General features: G+C 27.4%; 1 protein-coding gene across 1 annotated transcript in view; it reads left to right on the forward strand.

Annotated features, from left to right (window-relative positions):
- The window catches only part of LOC142332738 (serine protease inhibitor 88Ea-like), a 53,753-nt gene extending 32,189 nt beyond the window's left edge, over positions 1–21,564 (forward strand). The window contains exons 2-7 of the mRNA XM_075379346.1: positions 797–920; positions 8,136–8,308; positions 10,234–10,530; positions 14,307–14,442; positions 18,812–19,044; positions 21,138–21,564. Of these exons, the coding sequence (XP_075235461.1) occupies positions 797–920; positions 8,136–8,308; positions 10,234–10,530; positions 14,307–14,442; positions 18,812–19,044; positions 21,138–21,434 (1,260 nt within the window). The 3' untranslated portion in view covers positions 21,435–21,564. The remainder of the gene's footprint in view (positions 1–796; positions 921–8,135; positions 8,309–10,233; positions 10,531–14,306; positions 14,443–18,811; positions 19,045–21,137) is intronic.
- The last annotated feature ends 4,082 nt before the right edge of the window (positions 21,565–25,646 follow it).

Consider the following 25,646-nt stretch of genomic DNA (forward strand, 5'->3'; position numbering starts at 1 on the left):
TATTCAGTTCTTTCTTCTTTCGTACAGATATTGTTTGGCTTATTGTTTTCTACCTTTATTTTTTCCCTAATATTCACTTTCATTCCATAGTCTCTTCCAATTTTGAATATTTTATTGAATATTCTGTGCTTCATTTCCTAAAAAATTCTCCAAAACTTAAACATTTATTCTCCTTTCCTTCTATATTGATTCATTCAGCTTGTATAGCATTTTGTATTGCACCTTCAACATCTATAAGACAGGTATAATACAGGAGTTAAATTTAATTTTTCATTAAATTTACTGCTTAGATTAGATTTTATGAAGAATGGAAAGCTGGCTTTACCCGGTTGTAGGCAATTTAGTTTGGCTTTTTATAAAAAAAAAATATGTACCCTGGGATGGAAAATAATGTCCTTGGACAGTTCCACAGACAAAAAGAAAGGCTCAGCACCCATACAAAATCCCTATAAAGAAACAATTGCTCTGGTTGCGTAAAGGTAAGCATGATGCCACAAATCAAAACAGGTGTTTCTGACTCTGTTTCTGTGGCAATTATCCAAGGAAGGAGGTTTAAAAAATGAAGAAACTGATGGGAGGAGGAATATCAACCCCAAACGGAGGAACTGTCTTCATTCAATGTACATCAGGGTAATTTCATGGCATTTCTAATTCAGGAAATAGTGAGGTGGGTGAATGAATATACTTGAGTGCTATTTTAGATTTATATACAGCCTATTAAATTATAGTTGTACTATCATTTTTAATTAACTATTAATTAAATATGAAACAATTTTTCTTTTTTAATTTGTTACAGATATCACCATATTTTTTATTAGTTGTATTATCAGTATGTCCAATGTTAACAATACAACAGTGTTTAACAAAAGATGACACAAAATCAACAACTGATCCAAATGCAAGATTGGCATTGTTTAAAGGTAATGGAATATTTTGTTTTCAATAAGGAATTTTTTTTTGTAAGCATAAATATTTTAACTGTTAAAAAACTAAATACTTTTGTACTTTTTTTTAACTTTCTAGCAAATTGTATTTATTGTACAAACCAAAGCAAGATTTTCCAGCATGTTTTGTATGTACAAAGTGTTTTTTAAAAAAATAATTTTAGTAAATTTGTCTGCAAAAATTTAAAAACTTGCTAAAAATTTAATATTACACATAATAAAAAATAGTTTTTTCAATGCAGTGTAATTTACCGTTCCATGGTTATGATAAAATTGTTTATTTATAACCTCAGATGTGAATTTACACTAATTTTACGAAGAGAATTAAACGAATAAAATTACAATGAATACACATAAATTGAAAGTTTTTTTCTGAACCACATATTGATTTAAATTGTAAAATATTACAAGCAAATTTCAATATAATTGGAAAATTAACATAAAACTTACGGATCAGCATCAAAATCAAATTACACACATAATTTACATTGCAATAATAATTATCATTTATAACTTTATACATCAGTAATTGCTCTTTATTTATAAAAATAAATTAAATTTAATAATAATAAAAATTAACAACATTAAACTACATAAAATTACATACACAGTTTGTCATAATAATTACAATTAAAATTCATAATTAATCAATTAATTTAATTCATATTTTTAATGAAAAAATAATACTTTAAAAAATGATAGTTTGCATCACAAATTTTCCAGACCGTAGCCAGGAATCAAACCTGAGACATTCAGTGAAGCAGATAAGCATGTTATCACCTTTACCTCCAAGGTAGTCAATAAAATACTAATCTACTAAAAAAAGTGTTAATTAAAAAAAAAAACAAAACCAAAATTATAAACTTACTGACTACTATGGCTGAGTAGGTAGTATCTTGGAATTTCATATGAGGTGGCGGGTTTGAATCATGGTCAGATATATGACATCTGTTCTATGCTACCAACTTACATCAGGCTGATGACCATAGCTGTTGATGCCTGCTCTTTTATAACAAAAAAAAATTATTAAATACACTAAAAAGTAAAAACTAATACACTTTTAATTTTTTTAATTTTCAATCTTTTGAAATCTTCACCTAATTAAAGATTAATAAATTGTTGCAGCTGTTGCTTTTTAATTTGGTACAAAGTATTATTTTTATTTTTAGAGGTATCTTGAAAAGTAGGATTATTTTCCTCAAAAACTAAAAATCTGGAAATACCCCAACAAAACTAAAGGAGTATGGCAACTAGATCACATCTTCACAGACAGACAGCACTATAAAGAGATCTATAACATAAAAAGTCCTCTGAGGAGTGGATACAGGATCAGATCACTACATAGTCAAAATTGAAAATAAATTCATTCCCCAAAGGAAACAACAAAACAAATCCCCTAAAAGTAAAAGAAAAATAGACCTTACCCATCTAATCAAGAATGAAAATTACTAAAAAGCAACCAAAAAAATTGCAGTCATGGATAAATTATTCAACAACCTTAAGCAAATTGCAGAAGAATTGGCTCCAATAAAACCCCTTAAAAAGCATCAAGGATGGAACAGCGAATGTGATGAAACAATGAGAAGAGACATCAAGGATGGTTATCACCCCAAATCCCAAAAATCAGAAACATTCTTCCAAAATCTAGTAAAACAAAGAAAAGAAACCACCTGCACTGTAAGGAAAATATAAAAAAAACCATAAAAACATACTGAAATCAATAGTAGAAGAATTCAATAAAACCCCAATCCTATTAATGAAGGATGAAAACCATAATCCACCCGCTATACAAAAAAAGTGTATAAAACAAACCCTTACAACTATAGGGAAATTTCACTCCTAGACACATCAAAATTATTTCAAGAACCATCCTCAACAGAACTGATTTACAACTTGAGAAAGAACTAAAAGAACACCAGGGAGGTTTCTGACCCTGGAGGAGTTGTCCAGACCAGATCATGAGTCTCAAGCTAATAATAGATAACAACAGAAAAAGAAGCAGACATAGTGATAATGTTTGTAGACTTTAAGATAGCATACAATTGTACCCACAGTAAATCCCTACTAAAAATTCTAAGACACCTCAGACTACATCCCAAATTAATAAACATGATAAAATTGACCTTCACAAACACTAAGTCAAAAGTGAAATTCAGGGACGAACTCTCAGAACCGTTTGAGATTAAAAGAAGATTGCACCAAGGAATGGACTCTGACCATTAATATTGAACTGCGCTGTGGTAATGGTAATGGGGGAATGGCTCAAAAAATTCCCAATGACTTGACAAATTTTGCCAATGACTTGGTACTGTTAACAGATGACATTGATGAATCTAAAACACAGATATTAGAACTTCAAAGTATTGCAAATAAAATTGGCCTCAAGCTATGATTCAAGAAGACAGAAATTATGCCTCAAAAACCAGCAAAATTAAAAGAAGTAAACATAAACGGTAATAAAGTCAAAATAGTAACCCAGATTAAATTCCTTGGAGAAATAATAACAAACAACCTAAGCAAAAAATCCTCAATCATACAAGAACAAACAAACTAGCTAAAGCATACAGAAGTCAACTTTGTACACCTACAGCAAAAAATTTCTATCCATAAACATAAAAATAAGACACTGCAACACAGTTATAAAACCAGAAGCCACATATGCAGCAGAAACACTCTTCCACCTGGATGAATAATCAAAGACCGACAGACTCAAGAAAATCAAAAGAAAAATTGGAAGAACCTACCTCAACAAAATGTACCAGAAAGACAGGTAGTGGTGGATCATCCCCAACAAAGTTGTGTACAAAGAGTTAGAACCCGTCACTGACATCATGCATAAGAGGAGACTAGGATTTTTTGGACACATCATAAGGATGCAAGATCCAAGACTTCTAAAAACAACTGGTACAATACAATCTCAACTCGATAAACATCAAGACATAATGTCGATGAATCAGAGAAATAAGAGAGGATCTGAAGGAAATTGGCCTTATACCAGAAGACACCACAGAGTTAAATGAAAAATCAAGGTCAAAAATACTCACTTCACACTTGCAAGAAAGAAACTTACAAAACAAACTTTTTCAACACCAGGAAGGGCACAGAGATCGGAGCATATGAAAAAGTATTGGGAGGACCCCCAAGGCCCAAACATTCCCTTCGAAGAGACTTAATGGACTGACTAAAGTGATCCTATGCAGTTACAAATGATAAAAAAACAAAAAAATATTTTGTTTTCTATTATTTTTCCCCTATTGATTAATTCTTCTATGAGTAACCACCATTAGACTTTGGTTACACACTACATTGACTTCTGCAATGCAAAACTGCCATCATCTGCCAGCTGATATATCAATAGCTTTTTTATGCCATTCTTATTTACAGTGTTTTGGTATTTATATTAAATATTTTTAAACAAATAAACATATTTAGCAACCTTTTATTATAAAAATAATCATCATATTAAATGGTTATCAAAAAAATTCAAAAATCAAAAATGCACAATTACTGTTTACTAAAATTGTTTTCTTAAAAACTTAAACTAGATGTTTGTTATAGCTATCATCATAGGTAGTAGGAACTTAATAAAGTTAAATGTGTATCTAAATTTGAATAAGAGAAAAGTTCACTATAGTAAAACAATAATTATTGTACTTGTGTTAGATGTAATTAGTCAGAAAGTTACAAGTAACCTAATGTAACATAAACTCACTCCCATAACTAGCATAGACATTCTCAAGGTTACAAACCACCCATGTTAGGCTTACTAAAATAAGCGAGAGAGAAATGACTTTCCACTACCTTCTTCATTGAGTTTTCTTCAATTGAAAATGTGTATCTTTATAGATGACACCTTCATTCTGTTCATCACAGGAACTGGATGTATAGTGAACACCATTATTCTCAAGGAAAGAAACTCCCCCTCTTAAGAAATTAATCTCTATTACAAATCAGTTGGTTTATGAAGAACCCTTTTTGAAGAAAAGTGAACATTATACGTTGCTACCATTTAGCAGAGGAAATAATAATGATTAATAACTAAATAATGAAATATTTTTTTAGAATATTCTTTCTGCATTGATAAAATAAAAACAAGTGCTGAGTTAAAACTATGCAATATCATTTTAGACAATCCCAGTTGAAAGTGGAAAGTTATTTTAAAATAAATCAAATCATTTAACTCCAAACTCAGAGATCAGTCTTTGAATGGTTTAAAATGTTTTTAAACTTACTTTCCACTTTTAAATGGCACTTTCTTAAATGGTATTGTGCAGTTAATAGTTTTATTTTACATTTGAATGAGTTGGAATTTTTAGACCTTAAAATCTAACTCTTTTAAGCTTACTTTCTGTTTAAACTGGGATTGGCTAAAACAATACTGCATAGTTTTTTTTTGAAAATATTTTCATTTTTTATAACATTTTACATATTAAAGAAAAACTGAACAGTTTTTTGAAAACTGTTTATTTTATTGTTGTCAATTTTTAGTTTATCTATTTCTTCTTATTTTGTATTTTTTTAAGTCCCAGCTGTCTTATGATTGTTTAATAAGGAAATTGCCAATGCGTTTACATTTTTTATTAAATTTTTTTGTAAATAGTTTTTATATATCTTATTGACTACTTTTATAAAAAAATGTTAAGTACAATTTATGTCATAATTAGATATTTTGTAATAAAGAAGTAATTACTATATGATATGATTTTAATATATTAATTACTAATATAGTAAATGTTCACAATTTGTAGGTGACATTTATTTAAAATTCTATACTTATAACCCAATTGGACTACTAAATATAAATTATACAATGCAACCATAATTACATTCTTTTTGTAAAAATAAATAAAGAGAATAAATTTATAATTTGCAATAAGAGCTGAAAGTGCTTGGTCGGTTTGTGTCGATTGTAAAAATAAGTCAAGGCTTTCACTTAATGTTAATATAAGCATGGTAGTAATTATATCTTTTAATTACTTATTATTCTTTTATCATGTGCAGAGCGACACAGTTCGCATATATATATATATATATATATATATATATACACACACACACAAATAACAAGTCATGCAATTTGTAAATAATAAATCAGTATAAAGATATTCATACGCATTATGTTGATCTATTATTTCAAAATAATATGTTGAAAGAATCTATTTATAGATTAATTATTTATCTTTAATACCTAATTTAAACTGAATAACCTAAGCAAGTAGTTGATTAACTTTTATATTAATAAAATGAAAGTATATTGTTTCTCTATCCATTAACAATATTCTTGAATGGTTTATCTGATATTTTTTTAATGAAGTTAGCTGATTAATTTTGTTTTAGTCCTAATTCAGATTATATCACAGAACTTAAAAGTAGTTTAATAATTAATTAAAATTTGCCTTTACAATACTCTCATAAATCCTTGATAAAACACTTATATGCATTACTTCGTCAGTAATAATAATAATAAGTCAAAATATAATTTTTTTTTTAGAAAATATCAAAATTTTTATGATTAAAAAAGTAGATAAACTCTTAAAAAATAAAACCAACTTAAAAAATATTAATAATAATATTATTTAAATCTTAGCTTTTAGAAGTCGATGTCAAATTAAAACAAATAACTTTCATCCAATTACTAATCTTTAATTTGACATCAACTTAGAAAATGTTAAAATTTAACTAAATTGATAAAAGTATTATTTTTTATTATTTTTGATTTAGTTAAGTTGATTTTATTTTTATTTAAAATTTTGAATATTATTACAAATTATTATTATTTTGAATATTATTATTGCCTACATAAAAATAGAAGTTCTACCTTCTATTTTTTCTTACCTTTGTATTTACAAAGATAAGATTAATGAAATCTACATCTTCATGAAAATAAGTAGGAATACAGAGAAATGATGTAGAGAAACTACTGGTAGCATGCGCTAAGGATACTGAAATATAGCCATTTATATTATTTTTGTTCTATATTTTGATAAAAGTAAAAAAAGGAATGCATAAATCAATGCAAAGGATCTGCTCATAAGAATAAACTATGCTCTCTAAAATATGGAAGTATGTATTATATTTTTACCCTAAATTTTACAACTAATTCTCCTGATTAGTATGAAATTATTATGAAGTGTTTGAAAATACTTTGTTTATCAGATTGACTTAAGGAAAGAATGTAACTTTGAAATACTAAAAAATGATGATAAAAAATCTTCAAATTGACTGTGTAGACAGTGTATTCTTTTGTTAACAAAATCTTAAAAGTTATGTTAGTTTGAAAATCACAAAAGGGACTACCATATTCTTTAAGTATTAAAGATTCATCAAAATGAATCATCAATTCAATTGGTGACAAGTAAGACAGAAAAATGCAAAGGATCAAATTGAAAATTTATTTCTTTGTTAAAAATCAGCAAAAAAATCCTGTTTCAGTAAAATTCAGATTTTAAATTGAATTGATGAAAGTGCTTCAACAAGAAATATAGGAAAAATAAACAGAATTATAAAGCTACATTTTTAATTTATTTTCCTGTTAGAATTCATTTAACAAAATATTTATCAATAAGAATTCTAAAATTACACAAGAGAGGGCACTTTTTTCCTAATAAAAATTGTTAATCTATAAAATTTTAATTTTTTTTTAATATTCCAAACATATTTTTTTTTTTGTTTATAATTATCCTGTTTATTCCAAATAGGTAATTTTCAAAATTCATTAGTATATAAGTTACTGAAGTAGAATTTATGATGATTGCTAAGAAATCATTTTCAAAATATATTTATCCTGATAATTAGATCTAAACAAATGTAATTGAAATCTGCTGATTGAGGTATTATTGTCTTTAAACTTTTGTTGAAATTCATCAAAAAAAATTTTACAAATGTATATACAATTCGTATTTCGGGGTACACAAAATGACATGAAAAGATATAATACAGCTAGTTTAAAATTTGATTAAGATTTATGTTGCATTCAGTTAAAAAAAAAAAAACATTCACTGATTAAAAAAAAAACAATAGCAGATAAAAAGTAAAGAGACAGAATGGTTGGAAGCATGCAAACATATTCATAATTTCTTCCATAACACCAAATGGACAATTTCTTTAAACACATAATAAGAAATATAAATATGATAACATTATAATAATAAAATTTATGAATACTTTAAAAATTTACATTTTTGGTTGCAGGTCAACAAGAATTCAGTTTAGCTATGTTACAAACAGTTAATTCAATGCAACCACAAGGTAACATATTCTTTTCACCATTTAGTGTATACCAAGCAATGTTGTTAGCGTATTTTGTTTCTGCTAACCATACAGAAGATTCAATAAAGAAAGCTATATTTCTTCCAAAACAACAGGTATACTATATTTGAAACTTTACTTTAAGAAATATGTAAATTTTAATTTTAATTTAATTTTTCGGTGTAAATGTGTAAAAATATTCACACTGACTGTTAGTTAAGTTTTATGCTAGTAAAATATAATCAGTATGTAAGATACAATGTTAAAAATAACCTTATGAACCATATTAAAGGTATATCTAAAAAGTGATGTGCTGTGGAATTTTTCAACTTGTAATTTCCCTTGGAAAACCACACCCTCCTAGACATTTTTCTTACTCCTGATAGCATTGTTGGAAGTCTTCAAGAAAAAATATCAACTCATCTATCATAGGCTTTTAGATGACCATAGTTCTGAAATCCAGGTTGTTGAGATGTAATTTAATCTAGGCAACAGGAAGAAATGACACAAACTGTGATTAGAAGGTAATGGCTGCAAAAATTCTGGAAGAACCCTATAAGAAAGAATTTTAGTCAAAAGATGGAAGTATGATAAAGATTGTTGTCAATAGATGTACCACAAGTCCACAACATCCTCCTGGAAACTAAATCATACTGTTGATTAATGCTGTGTATCCTTGAGGCACAAATTCCTTATGAACAATGCCTGCTTGACTGAAAAAAGGAAAGAATAGCATGGATTTAATTTTCAATTTGTTTACTTCTAATTTCTTTTGGTGGAGTGTCACTTGAATACTACTTTGAATTTTCTTTCAATTTAGCTTTAGGATTATCAGTGAAAATCCAAGTTTCGTCATTTATTATTAGTACGTGTTTGAAAGATATTTGTTTTTATTATTTTTTTTATATGTTCAAAAATATCCAGAAATGTGTTTTGTCGAGTTTTCTTTTATTCACAGATAAGGTTATATGTAGCAAACTTTCCACAAATTTTTCTATTACTCAGTAGTGATTATTTTAAATATCATTTACTAATTAGATAAAATCACTTTTTAAATATACATAAGAAATAAGCTTCCAGATTTTTTTTAGAATTCTGATGCAATCCTGCTAGTTAAAAAAGGTCTCAATTTTTAATTTACTTTTTATATTCTAATAACTTTTTCTCAATTTTTGTAATGCATCACTATTACTCACAGTTATAGCAATTCCTGTCAATAGAATATTTTTATTCTATTCAGTAGAAACTTGTTCTGAACATCAAGCAGGATTTATATCTTTGGGACATTGTAGCCATGTATCAAAAGCATGACTACAAAGTCACTACATTCCAAGCCTTACAGTTTAATTTATTGTATTATTATGTTATTACAATAGGTCATGCGGCCTAATGTGGAAAAACAGAAAGCAGGAGAAGTCAATTTAAATCTCTTTTTAGACATACATTGTATGTATATAAATATACTCATGATTAGTTGATCGAAGAAGGAAGTATAGGGGGTAGAAAGTGAAATGTGTGATTGAGAAATTTAATAGGCATTTTAAAATTAAAAGTTGAGTCAAACTGATGTAGATCGTCTAAGATAAAACACCTGTCATTTCTGAAAATGGTATAGCCAAAATAAAAAAACAAATTTCTTATGCAGGTTTCCCTGTGTTTTCTTCTCTGTTACATGATGCATTTTTATTAACACATCAACCCCATCACATTGTAAGTGAAATCCTGTATTACATTAATCCTTTTAATAGACTCATCACAGGAACTGAGTGTACAATTAATTACTTTAGAAACCTATTCTGATTACTAGTTACCTAACCTAACCTAATTGTATACTAGTTGGTTTACATGCTTACAGTTGTGTGAATTATACACACTACTTCCATTCATTTGAGTAATTAACAAATGTAGATAAGTTAATAGATTGATAAGCATAGATTATAAGAATGAAAAAATACACCCAACAAGTCAAATGACTGATGAAAAGACAAATAAGCTATATACCTCCTCTTATTTATTTAATTAAAAATCTTTTATTTTTCAGGATAAACTAAGTACAATGCAAGCATACACACTTGAAAAAGTGTTTCAAAGTATGAGATCTATTAATGGTTCTTCTAGTTATGAATTAAATAGTGCCAATCGTCTTTTTATTTCACCAGAACAAAAAGTTAAAGATTGTATGGAAGATTTATTCAAAGATGAAATAGAAACAATTGATTTTACTAAATCAGCTGAGGCCACTGCACATATTAATAAATGGGTTTCAACTCAAACAAAAGGTCATATTCAAAATTTATTACCTGATGATTCTTTATCACAAGAGACTGAACTTATACTTGTAAGTAATTTTTATTTATTATTTTTTATTTATTTAATTATTTATTTATAATTTCACCTTTTATCTTATTGGATGAATGTCCTAAACATATTCACTTGATTTTAAATTATTATTATTTATATTTGTTTCTTTATGCACAGAAATCTCTTCCAAACTTTATAGCCAAATTCCTCTCATCAAAATAATGAAAAAAGTTCATGTAAATGTAGATCTCGAAATATTTTTGGTAATTATATAGAAAAACAATGCACATTCAAAAGTCAATAATCTTGGCATATATTATTGTTGTTCTCATTGCACTGATTGTAAATGTGCAAAGAAAAGTGTCAGTTTATTTTTTTTAAATTAGATGAGGTTAGCGAGTGTTAGGTTATATTTATTGATATTGTAATTACATTAAAATTTTTTTTTAAATTACATATTCCCATAATGGCAAGGATAACGTTTTAAATTTCTATCAATATTCGTGTGTTTCTTTCATATAATCCATATCTAATATTTACTATTAGTTCTTAAATATTCTTCTTTGGAGTCTACTGATTTCAGTTATCTCAGTTATTGATAGTTATTTCAGTTATCAATAGATTGTAATGAAACATTAACATTAAATTACAAAAATTAGTTAGAGTCTCTCACAATTTGCAATAATAATGATTCGTTATTGACTTATTTAATAGAGAAAAAAGTGATCTATGATTTTAAAAAATGTCTGTGATGCAGCAAAGTTATGAGGTTTTTATACAAATAGTAATCGTTTTGATGTGGCTGCACTTATGTACATAAGAATGCTTTTAGCAAACATATAAAAGCACTTTGCAACATCAAGTTGAATGTATTGAAGGGTACATGTTTTGGTAATGTGCACACATCTTTAGAGCAAATATGTAAATTCATCGCTTATCATTTTATCATTCATCTTCCCAGCAAAGTTTTTTTTGAACAAGAACTTAATGTGTTTCCCAATACCAATTGGGGAAGTTTTTATTGGAAGGTATGCATATTGTGGATGGATAAGAAATTCAATTTCATAAGGAGAAAAAAATGAAGTCATAGAGAATGATAAAGCAAAAAGGAATTTAAACATAGGATGATCAGGAATCAGAGCAGTGGATTTTTGGAGGAATTGAGCAGTCCACCAAACTTGTATTTATTAAACCAGCTGATCTGTCTTCAACAGACAGATCAGCTGCTATTATTAGCTGTGGTAAGTAAATGGATCAAGCCTGATTAGACTATTATTTACAACTGTTGGTTGTAAATTGCGTTGTAATTTTAAATTACGACTGATGGTCGTATAATTGCTTACAAGATGAAGGTTACCAACATTTGACTTTCAATCATAGATATAATTTTGTTAATCTTTAATTCTGTTGCTTTAATTACCCTCATTGATTCAGGAATATGTAATTATTTGTTTTTTTTGTAATTTTTTCATTTTAAAATCTTTATAATTAAAAAACTATGGTAGACCGACACTTTTTTTTTATATTTACAATCAACACAGTGAAAACAACAATGTGTGCCATGATTATTGACTTTTGAATGTGCATTGTCTTTATATAATTAACCCGTTTTATTTCTGATTACAGGTAGCAAAAGATTTTGCTCAGATTTCTATTTTAAAGGTCAAATAATCCTACACTAAAACTCTTAAGGACACAAATTATTGAGTGAAATTAGTGGTTTTTATGTAATCTAAGATGAGAAATTGTGGGGGGGGGGGAATAATGGTTCCAAAACTATATCTCCAGGAGATTATGAGAGAATTATTGTAAAATCTAAAAACCTGGAGCTGAAAAGCATGCTATTTTAAGTTTGGTTAAATTTATGTTATTGCCAATAAACTAAATAAAACTTTAAGGCAAAATTTATAGAGAATTTATTTATTAAAAAACTGATGTAAAGTCAATAAAAATACTTTAAATTCATTTTTATTGAAAATCACAGAAAAAGAGTATCTGAATTGAATCTAGTCACATATATATGTACAGGCATAACAATATTATTCAGATACACCTTAACAAGTCTGCAGAAAATTTAAGTTTATGTAATAAGTTTTATTTAAAAAAAAAAAGATTTAATTTCAGATAAATTAATTGGTAAATATTTTGCAGTGTTTTGATAATTTATTTAAATGGTAAAAGAAACATACTAAGATTCTTCTTATTGGCCAGAATATATAGCAGTTGGTTGTCTGATTTAATAAAGACAGATATAGTTAGTTATATTTTTAGATTAAATCTGTGTGATTTTTTTTTTGTTTTTTGTTTTGTTTTTTAGTAGAGGTAGTAATTTTTGTAAATAAAAATTCGGTGAAGTATAAATATTTTTTTACTAAATATCAGTTCTACTTGATTAATATTTACAGATGTCAAACAACTATTTAAAGTTTATTTTTGTACACTAAAATAGTACTAGCAAACTACTTTTAAAGTAAATCCTAGATATAATATTTATTTTAGATGCCATATGAATAGCTACATAATAAATATTCAAAAATTTCAATAAATTTAAGGTTTTATTAAGGCACTTGAAAGAAAAAATAATACAATTATTATCATTAATGGGATATCTTCATGATTAGCAATTATACCTCTACCCAAGAAACATACTGCTACAGTTTTATCCATCATACTAGATAGGAGCCTTAAAAGAGAGGTTCTCTATATTTTAATATACTGCTTCAACAGATTATAATATTAAAAAGAAGAAGCGAAAAACATTAAAGATATTCTTAAATGATAAATAGATATATTTTGATGAATTCTTTAAATTATAATCATCGTTATTTGTTAGAATGAGGATTTATGTAAATATTTGTTGTTTTTTTTAGAATTCTTTCTAATTGCTGTATTTATTTTATTGTAATTGAATCGCTGTGGTCAAGTTACTATTTCATGTTTGATGGTATTGAATTTCAGAATTTAATTTAATATTGCTGAATATTAATAAGAATCAATAAAATTACATAATATATAACTCCCCAAAATTCCTCTCCATAGGAAATAAAGAAGAATATTACGGTATTGTAAATAATCAACTAAGGAATTAAAGATAGATTAACAGACAACATCCTAAGATAATATAAATTAGAATTCATTTTATTACAAATATATTGAATCCAACTGGACCAGTATTTTAAATAAGACTTAAAAATCCAGGAATTTTACCAAAGAGGTGTTATCATCAGCAATATGATTACTGTAAACAATTTGAAGTTTTGGGATACATTTAAATAATAATTATGAAAGAGCAATGTATAATAAAAAACATTTTGTAAGATTTAGTTAAAAAGTTTTAGGATAGACTTAATTAATTAACGAGGTTATCAAAAATAAAAGAGTATGACTAAGTAACCTAATATTTTTGTTCCAATGCACAAAGGTATCATCGGCATAGCTAATTTAACATGATTGGAAGATCTGAAATTTAAACTGAAAACAATGGATCCCAGTATTTGTCTTGAATTATACAAGAATCTTGATTGTAAGTTTAGTTATTTTATAATTTAAGGTAATTTACTATAGATAGAGCTGCTGAAGAAGAATTTATAAAGCATCAAGACCATGGTACTTTAAAAGGTGGCTCTACATAGATAAATATTCTCAATTTGAAAAAATAAATATTATTCAAACTTTTAATCTAGACCACTATTGTATTTTTTTCAGATCAGCAACAATGTTAACAAATTTTAAAAGTAATAATATTTGGATATTAATGATGTACTAATTCTATAAAATCTTTTACTATTTTTAATGATGTTTCTTTCTTTACAGGCAAATGCAGCATACTTTAAGGGTTTATGGAAATCAAAATTTTTAAAGGAAAATTCACGTAAAGAACTTTTCTATGTAAATAGTTCAAAAAAGGTTTTTGTTACAATGATGAGACAAAAAGGAACATTTAATTATGGTAATTTTTTATTTATCTTAATCTTTCTTTTTTTTATAAAAAAATATAACTCAAATTTATTAATAGGTAAACCATGATTTTTTGAATTAGCCAAAAAATATAAATTTTTATTTCAAAAAGTATGTAGATGTATACTGTATTATATGACAATAAATTAGAGAATGGAATTATAAAAAGGAAATACAAATCTTAACTGTGAAGGCAAAGAAATTTTGTAATGGTTAATTATAGTTAAATGTCTATTAACAATCAATTCCAAAAATAAATTGTTATTTCCCACTCTTTATTTATTCAAAGGCGTTCTCCATTTTCTATTTATATAAAATGTACAATATGTGGCTTGCTGATTGAGTCAGCATATACATATCACAGATGTTTGTTTGTTTATACAACGACAAACTCTTACATTAGTGCTAATTTCATGTACAGTTTAAATTTAAAAAATTTGCTTTCATATTAAATTAAAATGTTTTTACAAATAAGGTTTTTATAAAATAAACATTACTTCTGGTGCAAATATGACAAATGAGTTCTATCTACCTTTACCTACTATCTAAGTTGCAACCTAGCAACAATCAAGATTGTTAACATTGATGGAAATCTATGAATGAAAGTATATAATTTGTTTTAAATTTTATATATAATTCACAATTCACAACAAAACGTAAGGATTTTAGACAAAATTATGAAATTAGAGAATTATTAAAGACAAGTTATGTACTGAAACAGTTCATCTAAAAGTTATGTAATTGAAAAAAGATATTTCAAGGTAACATGTTTGAGTTTTCATCAAGGTTAATATATTTTTCATTTCAGAAGCAAACCCTTTTTTCTTCATGAGAAAATTAATTAAAAATCAAGCTAAAAATTTCCTTTCAGTTAAAATAATTTATAATTGTTTTTTTAATTTAGTAGTTTTTTTATGAAGTTAATATTTTTAATTTTCAATTTTCTTTAATAAGACATTGAGCATATTTAATGCAATTTTTACTCATGCGTATTTAATTTATGTTGTGTTGAAATAAACAGATTGATTGACTGAATAATAAACACATAATTTTATACATAGTATTATTATATTATCACTCTAAATGAGCGTAGCAGTAATAGAAAAATTTTGTAATATTGTACTCCTGTGAACTTTATTTATAAGTTGGGGCTGCAGAACATGTTCATAGTGTTTTTCATGCTTCTTAATTCATCATATTCATTTATTTGCAATGGTAAAGGTAATATACATCTAAGCTGTTATTAAAAACTGTAATAAAATAATTTTTCTCTGACCTTCTTCCAACTCCAGGATTGCGTGTTTTGGGAATTTTTTCCTATATTATCTATAAAAAATTTTAACTTGTCTAAAACACAAATTGAATGAAATAAACGGGTTATGAATGTATTATAGCATATATTTAAGCTAATATACTCCCATGGATATTATATACTCATGGATGTTTATGTTAAATAAACATCCATGATACACTACCATTTGTAAATCAATTTTATAATTTATACTCCCTCTAAATTAATCTGATCTAAGTGTTTATGCTTTTTTTTTTTTTTTTTTAATAGATGACCTCTACATCTCATTAAACTGAATAACTTATTTGCTATAAAGTTTTTTATTTGTCAGTTTTTGATAAATATTAATGGAAAAGATGGGACAGCAAGTGTTTCAAAACTGTGTTTCAATTTTTAGTTAGTAAAGATGTTTGATGTAAATATAATTAAAAATTGTTTTTTTTTTTCAAAATTACAAACTAAATTACAGATTTTTTCAGGTGGTTTAGAAAGTAATTTATTTTTAACCTTTTTAGAGTAGTTAGTATAGTTCATAACATGGTGGTAATCCCCTGTTGTACTATTTGATTTCCACATCGTCAGACAGTCCAGTATAAACCCCATCAATCTTCCTGTATTAAAAATTAATATCCTGTCTCCTTTACTAACAGGTTTCTTCAAACATTCTATTGTATTAAATTTTCCAACCCATATCTATTTCTGCAAATGACTACTATGGAAGTACTCATCTATAAAAACTATAGGTCGATTCGCTTTCCTAAATTTAGAAATTTTTTGTAAATACATAAATCTTTGGTAACGAATAATAAACTTTTCAACTAATACAGACTTATTAGCAGAATTCCAATCTTATTTCCAAATCTTATTGCTTTTTGAATCAAATGTAATGATTGGCTTGAACAGTGAAACACATTATCATCCTTCAGTTTCTTGAGTATTTTATTAGCAGTAGGTAAACATATTGGAATGTAAAAGTGGTTGATTGTATTACGAATAACATGTGTATTAAAATCATCAAGCCCTGTAACAGGTTTCGGCCATTGAGATTTCCTTGGTATTGAAAACCACGTTGATGAACCTGCTGCAATCTTTTTTGATTCATCTTTTATGCGACTGATAGATCTACTCAAGACATCAGTGGCTGCACTAACACGTTGAATAATTTTCTTAGGGACAATTATAAAGCCACTTTCTCTGCTTCCTCTGTCATTAACTTTATGACAATAGCCACAATTTCATGGAATTGGCTAAAAGTAGTTTAGCTCCCCTAGTTTCAGACATTTTAAAATTCACTTTCTGACTAAACTATTCAAATATCATATTAGAACAATATTAATTCACAAAAGAAAGAAATACACACTGAAAAACAGGACACAAAAAATTAACTGTTATAACCTTACTCAAATCGTATACAGTGAAAAGGTGTACTTGCTAATCACTGAAGCTGACAGTTGTATATAACAAACTGAACTGATCTGTAAGATATGCAATATGTGATTTTAATACTTGTACATTTGAAGAAATAGGTCATTGTTTCAACAATAACCAATGATTTCTAAGTTTTAATTAACAAGCAAATTTTAGTTTCTGTTATATTTTATTAGGAGAAAAGATTATGGAGGTAGAAGAATTTTGTTATTTGGGAAGTAGAATTACTAAAGATGGACGAAGCAGGAGCGATATAAAATGCCGAATAGCACAAGCTAAACGAGCCTTCAGTAAGAAATATAATTTGTTTACATCAAAAATTAATTTAAATGTCAGGAAAAGATTTTTGAAAGTGTATGTTTGGAGTGTCGCTTTATATGGAACTGAAACTTGGACAATCGGAGTATCTGAGAAGAAAAAATTAGAAGCTTTTGAAATGTGGTGCTATAGGAGAATGTTAAAAAGCAGATGGGTGGATAAAGTGACAAATGAAGAGGTATTGCGGCAAATAGATGAAGAAAGAAGCATTTGGAAAAATATAGTTAAAAGAAGAGACAGACTTACAGGCCACATACTAAGGCATCCTGGAATAGTCGCTTTAATATTGGAAGGACAGGTAGAGGGAAAAAATTGTGTAGGCAGGCCACGTTTGGAATATGTAAAACAAATTGTTAGGGATGTAGGATGTAGAGGGTATACTGAAATGAAACGACTAGCACTAGATAGGGAATCTTGGAGAGCTGCATCAAACCAGTCAAATGACTGAAGACAAAAAAAATTTATTACCATATCTTTAATTTATTTACGGTAATGAAAATAGGAATCAAAATAAACATGACATAATGAGTCATTTTATGTGACCGAGTAAAACTATTATAGTTGTGATGAGTCATAAGTAGTTGTTATTTAAAATGACTATAGATGATGGGGCGAAGGAAAACAGGGACTATCCGAATGAGCCATGCTCTAAGTGAAACGCCTACTGCTGTAGTTATTATAACTGGTGAAACCAATAAATTTGATATAATTATTTTACATATAAGTAATTACTTGAGCAAATTAGATAATTGAATAAACTGTGTGGCAGAGTGGTAGCATATTTGTGTTACATCCAGAAGGTTCTGGGATCAATCTCAAATGGCTTACTATTCTTCACATGCTATAAAGTCAATTCTCATTAAAAAAAAAAGAGGAAATGCTCACCCTGCTCATACCACAGTAAAATAAATACACTTAATGTTAGTCTTATGTATTGGATTCAATTACAATTAGCTCATGCATAAAAATGAATTATGATATAGTTACATCAGGTAATTAAATTTAATACTGTTTAAATTGTACATCAAAATATTTTTGAAGAAAACTGCAAGCAGTGTGGATGATAAACTGTTCTTTTTGTCTGTTTATCTTAACGGTTCTATAAATTCATGGAATTAATTCATAAATCAGACTATTTCATTTTTCCCTTGCTAAAGCTCAAGTTTAAAACTTTTGTATGGTTTACAAGTGTATCATATATTATAAGTTACCATCACTGCATTCTGGTAAACTGGCAGAATTTATATTTTTTTTGTTTCTTTTGATATCAATTTATTACATTATCTGTCACCATTTTCATTAATCTAAAATTATTGTTTTACAGCCATTTCTGAAAACTTGGGAGCACATGTATTAGAAATGCCCTATAAAGGAGATGATGTTTGTATGTACATTTTACTTCCACCATTCGCAAGTCCGAATGGTATTACAAATGTTTTGAAACGACTTACTCTTAAAACATTACATGAAATTGTCGATGAAGATATTATGATACCTCGACCAGTTGAAGTATCTGTGCCAAAATTCACTGTTGAACAGTCATTAAATATGATCCCTGTAAGTATTTAAATCATATAAACATGTTAACTATAAGAATAAGCCTATATGCCTTGCATTGCATAATAACATTAGTGTTTTTGTTTTTTATTGTTTGCAAATAATTCTATTTCAACATAATAACATAGTCAGATTTCTTACATCCTTCACTTGTTGGCAAAATTTTACTTCTTTTTACTCGCCTAATCAGCGAGAGTATTTTGATAAAATATAGGTGAATAAAATTACAGTTTAAAACTACTAAAGCTGTAGTTTTAAAGCTACAGTTTAAAACTGTAGTTGAATAAAACAGTTTAAAACTACTTTACCCAAAAAGAAATTTTTAATGTCAAATACAGATCTTTTGACAAAACTCATTTGTTTATAATTCTGGTGGCAATTGTTTTGCAAAAAGTTTTATTTAGTTAGGACAAACACACATTTAGAATTTGATCAATAATTGTAGTGGATTTGAATTATGAGTAATTATATACTTTACAGACTCACCTCTGATTTTTAAAGGTTATTTGTTCCAAGTTATTTGTTACAATTGAAATTATTCATCGGAAACGCCTTTTACCCGAGTTATTTACCTTGTAAGTTACACAATACCCCACAAAAATTTTGTAATTCAGTACTCTACAAGTGTAACATATATTATTTTTTTACTAAATAATTTGGTATCAATGAAATTAAGAATGAGAAAGATTCACTTAAGAATAAATTAAGTTTTATTTGTACCATAAAAATAAATTTTTATTTATACTATATTACAGCAAATTTTTAACTAATTTTTTTCATAGAGTATCAGATATACTCTAATATGTAACCTGATTTTATAATAAAATAAATGATTACCAGGGAGGTAAAACTAAATTCCCTATCACTCACTGGAAGGGTGAGCAATTTTTTCCATACCTCCCTATTAAACCCAGTTGTTATAATGCTATACATAATTTTAATCTTGCCTAGTTTAATGGCAAGCTTAAGGTGTGGATTTTGAATGTACATTATTTATGGAGTAAATATCTAGCTTAAGTGAAATTTAATTGAGTTTTGTTAGCTTTAGGTCAAGGTTAAGGTTAAGTTAGGTTAATTTGGTTTATAAGTAATTTATAAATTTGACTGAAACTTATTATCACTTGATGAAGTCATAATTCAAGATTTCTGCTTAATTATACTTTCTGCTTAAGCAAATCTAACTTAATTCTTAATTAAATTTCATTGAAACCAAAGTATTTAGTCAGCAAATAATGTATATTACACGTACGTAGTGCAGAATGAAAAAAAAATTGTTTTAAGTGATTTGGTTTTCAACTCAGTTGAAAGTAGTTTCTGACGAATAACTTGAATTGTAATGAATAACCGAGGATCTAAATAAAGTATATTACAGATTTCATCAAAATTAGAGGTGAGTCCATAACCGTATATAATTACTGAATTGTGCTTGTTCATTTGGTAGATCATTTGTATCCTATTGTTCAATTGTGTTCTTTTTTATGTGGTTGTTTTTTTGTACGAGTGTTTAATATCAAAATTGCTAATGCTGGTGGATTTTTAACTTGAATCTATGAGATGGTTGGCAAATGTTGATTCTGTTACTATGAAATGTGCAACTGTTACATATTGTTCTTTACATTTTATAGCACTTCGGCTGTGATTTTTTAATTTCCTTTAAAATCCTAAATTTCATTTCTTCAGTATTGTGAAGCACTGAAATTGCACTTTTTCTTTTAAATATCCTCTCAAGAAAAGGCAGCATATACTAGTTAGCATTCTAACCCTAATGAGTGCTTGTTACTGTTTCCTGACCACCATTCTGTTATTGGATTGTAAGTAACAATACAACCTTACCCAGTTGTCCAGAGAAATAACAAGATACAGGTACACTCACAGCAACCAAATTGTATACAATTATATTAGATATAGATATCTAGTGACTTCCAAGATGCCATAAAATTAATTAACAGGCACATTAAATTTTTTTTTATGAAGATATACTGAGCCACCATTATTAATCTCTCTCCTATTGTGTTTTCAAAATCAAAAAATAATTTTATTCTTGTTCATGATCTTTTATCTAGATAATTATCTTATTTATGTTTTATTTACAGATTTTAGAAGAACTTGGTATTAAAATATTTGATAATTCTTCTGATTTCTCCTCACTTACTGGAAAAAAGGGTATATCTTTCAATGATGCTGTACATAAAGCAAAAATACAAGTCGATGAAGATGGTACAGTAGCTGCAGCTGCAACCGCTATATTATCGTTCCGTTCATCAAGACCTCTTGATCCCGCTCAATTTATTTGTAATCATCCTTTCATTTATTTACTTTATGATAAAGTATCACAAACTGTACTCTTTCTTGGAGTTTATAATAGTCCTGAATCATCGCAAAATTCGTAAATATTTTTTAAATTTTACTTTTTTTTATTTATTGTTAATTTTTTTAAACTAAATAGTGATATAAGTTATTAAAAAATTTACCTAAATAATTTTGTTTGTACCATAAAAATAAATTTTTATTTATACTATATTACAGCAAATTTTTAACTAATTTTTTCAATAGAGTATCAGATATACTCGTACATTTCTTTGTATGTAACCTGATTTTATTATAGAATATACCAGGGAGGTAAAAGTAAATTCCCTATCACTCACTAGAAGAGTGAGCAATTTCTTCCATACCTCTCGGAAACGACTGAATCCAAGTGCCCATTACCAAATGCTATTAAACCCAGTTGTTATAATCTTGTACATAATTTTAAGAAGTTAGATCAATTAGGCTTCTTACATTAAACTCTTATGCATAAACACTGGATTTTGTTAATGATCATTTTCTGTATTATTAATTGTAGAATCATATATTATGAATTATAGTATTCAGTGGTAAGTTGATGGCGTTTTTAATAAGGAGTTTTCAGGTTCAAATCTCATTTAAAAATCCCATTTCTCACTCGCTACAAATTTTTATACTTCATTCCCATGGTAGGCTGATATCAATAAGGACAACCAACATAAATATTTTTACTAGTCCTTTAGTCTAACTATAGAAAAACAAAAAAATCAGAATAAAAAAATTAATTGTCTGAATAAAATAATTTTTTAATTAGTTAGCTTAAAATTTTACATTATTCACGTCAGAATAATTTTGATATATCATTCCACTTTGTATATAACACCAAAACAATATTGATTTTTAACTTAATGGAAATGTCAAAAGAGATTTTTTTACCTATTCAATTTTCATTGTGTTGAGTTATAACACATTCATATCTTGGTGTAAAAGTGCCAAGAGTTTACAATTTTGTGTAGCATAGAAACATCCATATTAGGTATCAGATTTCTACAGTCCATGTTGTAATGTATGAAACATTGTCTTGTTCAACATTTTTTACTTTATCTCGGAAACTACATTCTTTGCAAAAAAATAGTGGTAGAATATAAATTGGTGAATAATACATTAATCAAATAAATAAAAATTATGAAAGCAAAAAAAGAAGTAATAATTTTTATTGCTTTAATTCATTATCTTGGTAATGATATTGTCTACATAGACAGTAATCAGTAATAATAGACAGTAATAATATTATTAAATGATGGTAAAATAAGTTTCTTCTTCGAAATTAAGTTTTCATTGAAAAATTTTATATTTGTGAATAATATATATATTTTATATATATATATATATATATATATATATATATATATACGAGGGTCATTCAATAATAATTAAACAACCAAATAGCTGTACAGCAAGAATGGTTTATTAAATAAACACATTTTTTTTCTCTACTTTTTCACATAATCCCCACCAACTTCTCTGCATCTGTCCCACCTTTCTGCGAGTCTTCTTATCCCCTCAGCAAGAATTCTCTACCTTGATTTCGAAGCCAGTTTTATAATTTTTTCTTTACCTCTTTGTTGTCATTGAACTTGATGGCACGGAAAGCTTCTTTCATTGAATCAAAGACATAAAAATCCAAAGGAGAAAGGTCAGCGCTGTAAGGAGGATCAGGTAGGAGCTCCCAATCCACTTTGCCAATAGTTTCCAGCGTCAGTTGTGCTGTATGAAGTCGAGTGTTCAGAAGAAGCACGCCTTTCCTCTAACATTTCCTGTTCAATGCGGGCCTGACTTTGTTCTCAATCATGGCTAAGTAGTGTAGGCTGTTGATAGTGCATTGTTTTTCCAAATAATCACATAAGATCAGACCATGGACACTCCAAAAGATGGTTAACATGACCTTATCAACTGATGGTTGTGTTTTGAATTTCTAACAAACAGGCGATTCAGGGTGTTTCCATTGCATGCTTTGATGGTTGGACTCTGGCTGAAAATGATGTATCCAAGCTTCATCACATGTTAAAATCCTCTCCAAAAATATGTCACCTTCATTATTGAAACGATTTTTGAGTTCGGTGTAAAGGCGAAATCTCGTGGCTTTGTGATGAACCGGAAGCTCTCTGGGAACCCACCTTGCATAAGTCTTACAGTAGTTCAGTTTGTTTTGAATGATGGTTTTGTTTGTTTTTGAAGTGATTCAGGATTTTGTGGCCATTTTTACACTAATCCACCCAAGTGTAAACACTCGCACGGTTCTTACAACTACTGCTGTATTGTTTGTTCATTTGAGAGAATATTTCTGATGGCTGTACACTTTCTGAAAGTAAAAATTGGATCACAGAATGCTGTTCTTCAAAGAAACTTTCTTCAAGTGGAGACACCATCGTAACTAAGACTTTAGAAGTTATATTTACGTAAATATTAACTGAACAGCTGACTAACACCCTTTGCAAGGTTGCCAACTAACACTTACAGAAGTTTCAGTTGCCTGCATTAAGTGTTTCCTTCACTAAAAATGTTTGATTGTTTAATAATTGAATGGCCCTCATATTTTATGTTAAACTGGTTATTATTTACATTTTATGTTTGATTTTATATATTCTTAAGTTAATTTTTGTAAATTTTAATGTTGTTATATAAAATATGTGATTATAAATAAATAAATAAATAAAAATTATATGATATTGTTCAGTAATATGATGAAAAAGACAACAAACGAATACAAATAATGAGTTTTGCCAAAGAATTATTGATATGAAATTTATAAAAGGGAAAATATATAAGAACCACTTAAGGAAAATTAACATTTAAAACTAGTGGCACAATAATCACAATCAGTAAGATTCAGAAGACTTAATGAAAAGTAAAAATAAATACAACACTAAACTAAAATAAATAAATAAATTTTTTTTTAACATTGATAATAAATTATATGAAAAACAGCAATATAAACCAATTGAAGAAAACTTTATTAAACATAGTTCTAGAGATTTCTATCAAACTTTTAAATTCAAGTTAAATGGTTTTTGATGGGTATGTATAACTTTAAAAATTAAAAAATGAACTCAAAGATAACATATAAGCTTTAACTAAATATTTTGAAAAACAATTAAATTACCCAGGTTCAAAAGAAACATTTAAATATAACAAAAATAAATCAAAAACAGTGAACTCAGAACTACTAAAAACTAAATAAATAAGAAAAATTATCGATAATGTAAATAACAAAACTAGTGGCAAAGATAATACCTTGTTGGAAATGCTAAAATATGCAGCAGAAGAATTATGTGACAATTAGGAAATAATATTTAAAGAAATACGGGAAAAGGAAAATTCCAAAAAATTAGACAAATTTCACATTCACGCCATAAAAAAAGAAGGTAAAACTGATTTGAATGCTTAAAGAGGTATATCACTTTTATTAGTCTCATATGAATTACTATCATATGAAAGTCTACTTATATGAAATAGTAGAAAATCATATGAATTAGTCTCATATGAAAGCACTACTTTCCCTTCAGGTGCAAAAATGACCAGAGAGTTAGGCGAGTTTACTCTGGAGCTGGCCATGTTAAACTGTGGAAGAGAAGCAATCTTTCCACAAGACTATCATGGTGAAAATCAGTTTTAGGGGAAACTGAAGTCTTAAACCCAAAAAGATATTCTGATGGTATAAGAGATATTTACAGAATAAAGACTAACTCCCCTTGGCCACAATTGATTAGCATTGTATTATTATTCATTTAATAAACTAAAAAAAAAAAAACATTGTAATCATTAACAAAATTTGATTTATTATAAATTATCTTTTATTTTATAATTTTTTAATTCATCTATAGATGGCAGAGCATATAACTTGTAGAATATAATTTGTTTTCGTTTGTGAGTATAAACATTTATGACTTTGAATTGTGTAGTGGAATTATACGGACAATGAAAACATTACCAGAAGAAAGAACAAAGAGCAAAATAAACTAAACCTCACATGCACACAAAAATAAGTTGGGTAACAAAGTAACAGTATTTCACATCGAATTTGAATTACAAAAACATGGAGAAAGTGGACTGGAGTCACCCTCTAGAAGACCCTTTGTCGTTATTTGAAAGTAAAAATCAAATTACATTGTTTACCTCATCAACGAGCATTTATTTCTTCTATGTCAAATCTTCTGGCAGCTGATTTATTCCCATTTATTTCTTCTATGTCAAATCTTCTGGCAGCTGATTTATTCCCATTTTTTTCCATGTATAAAATCACATTACTTTTTATACCG

Source organism: Lycorma delicatula, chromosome 12 (genome assembly GCF_047948215.1).
Source record: "Lycorma delicatula isolate Av1 chromosome 12, ASM4794821v1, whole genome shotgun sequence".
NCBI lineage: Eukaryota > Metazoa > Arthropoda > Insecta > Hemiptera > Fulgoridae > Lycorma > Lycorma delicatula.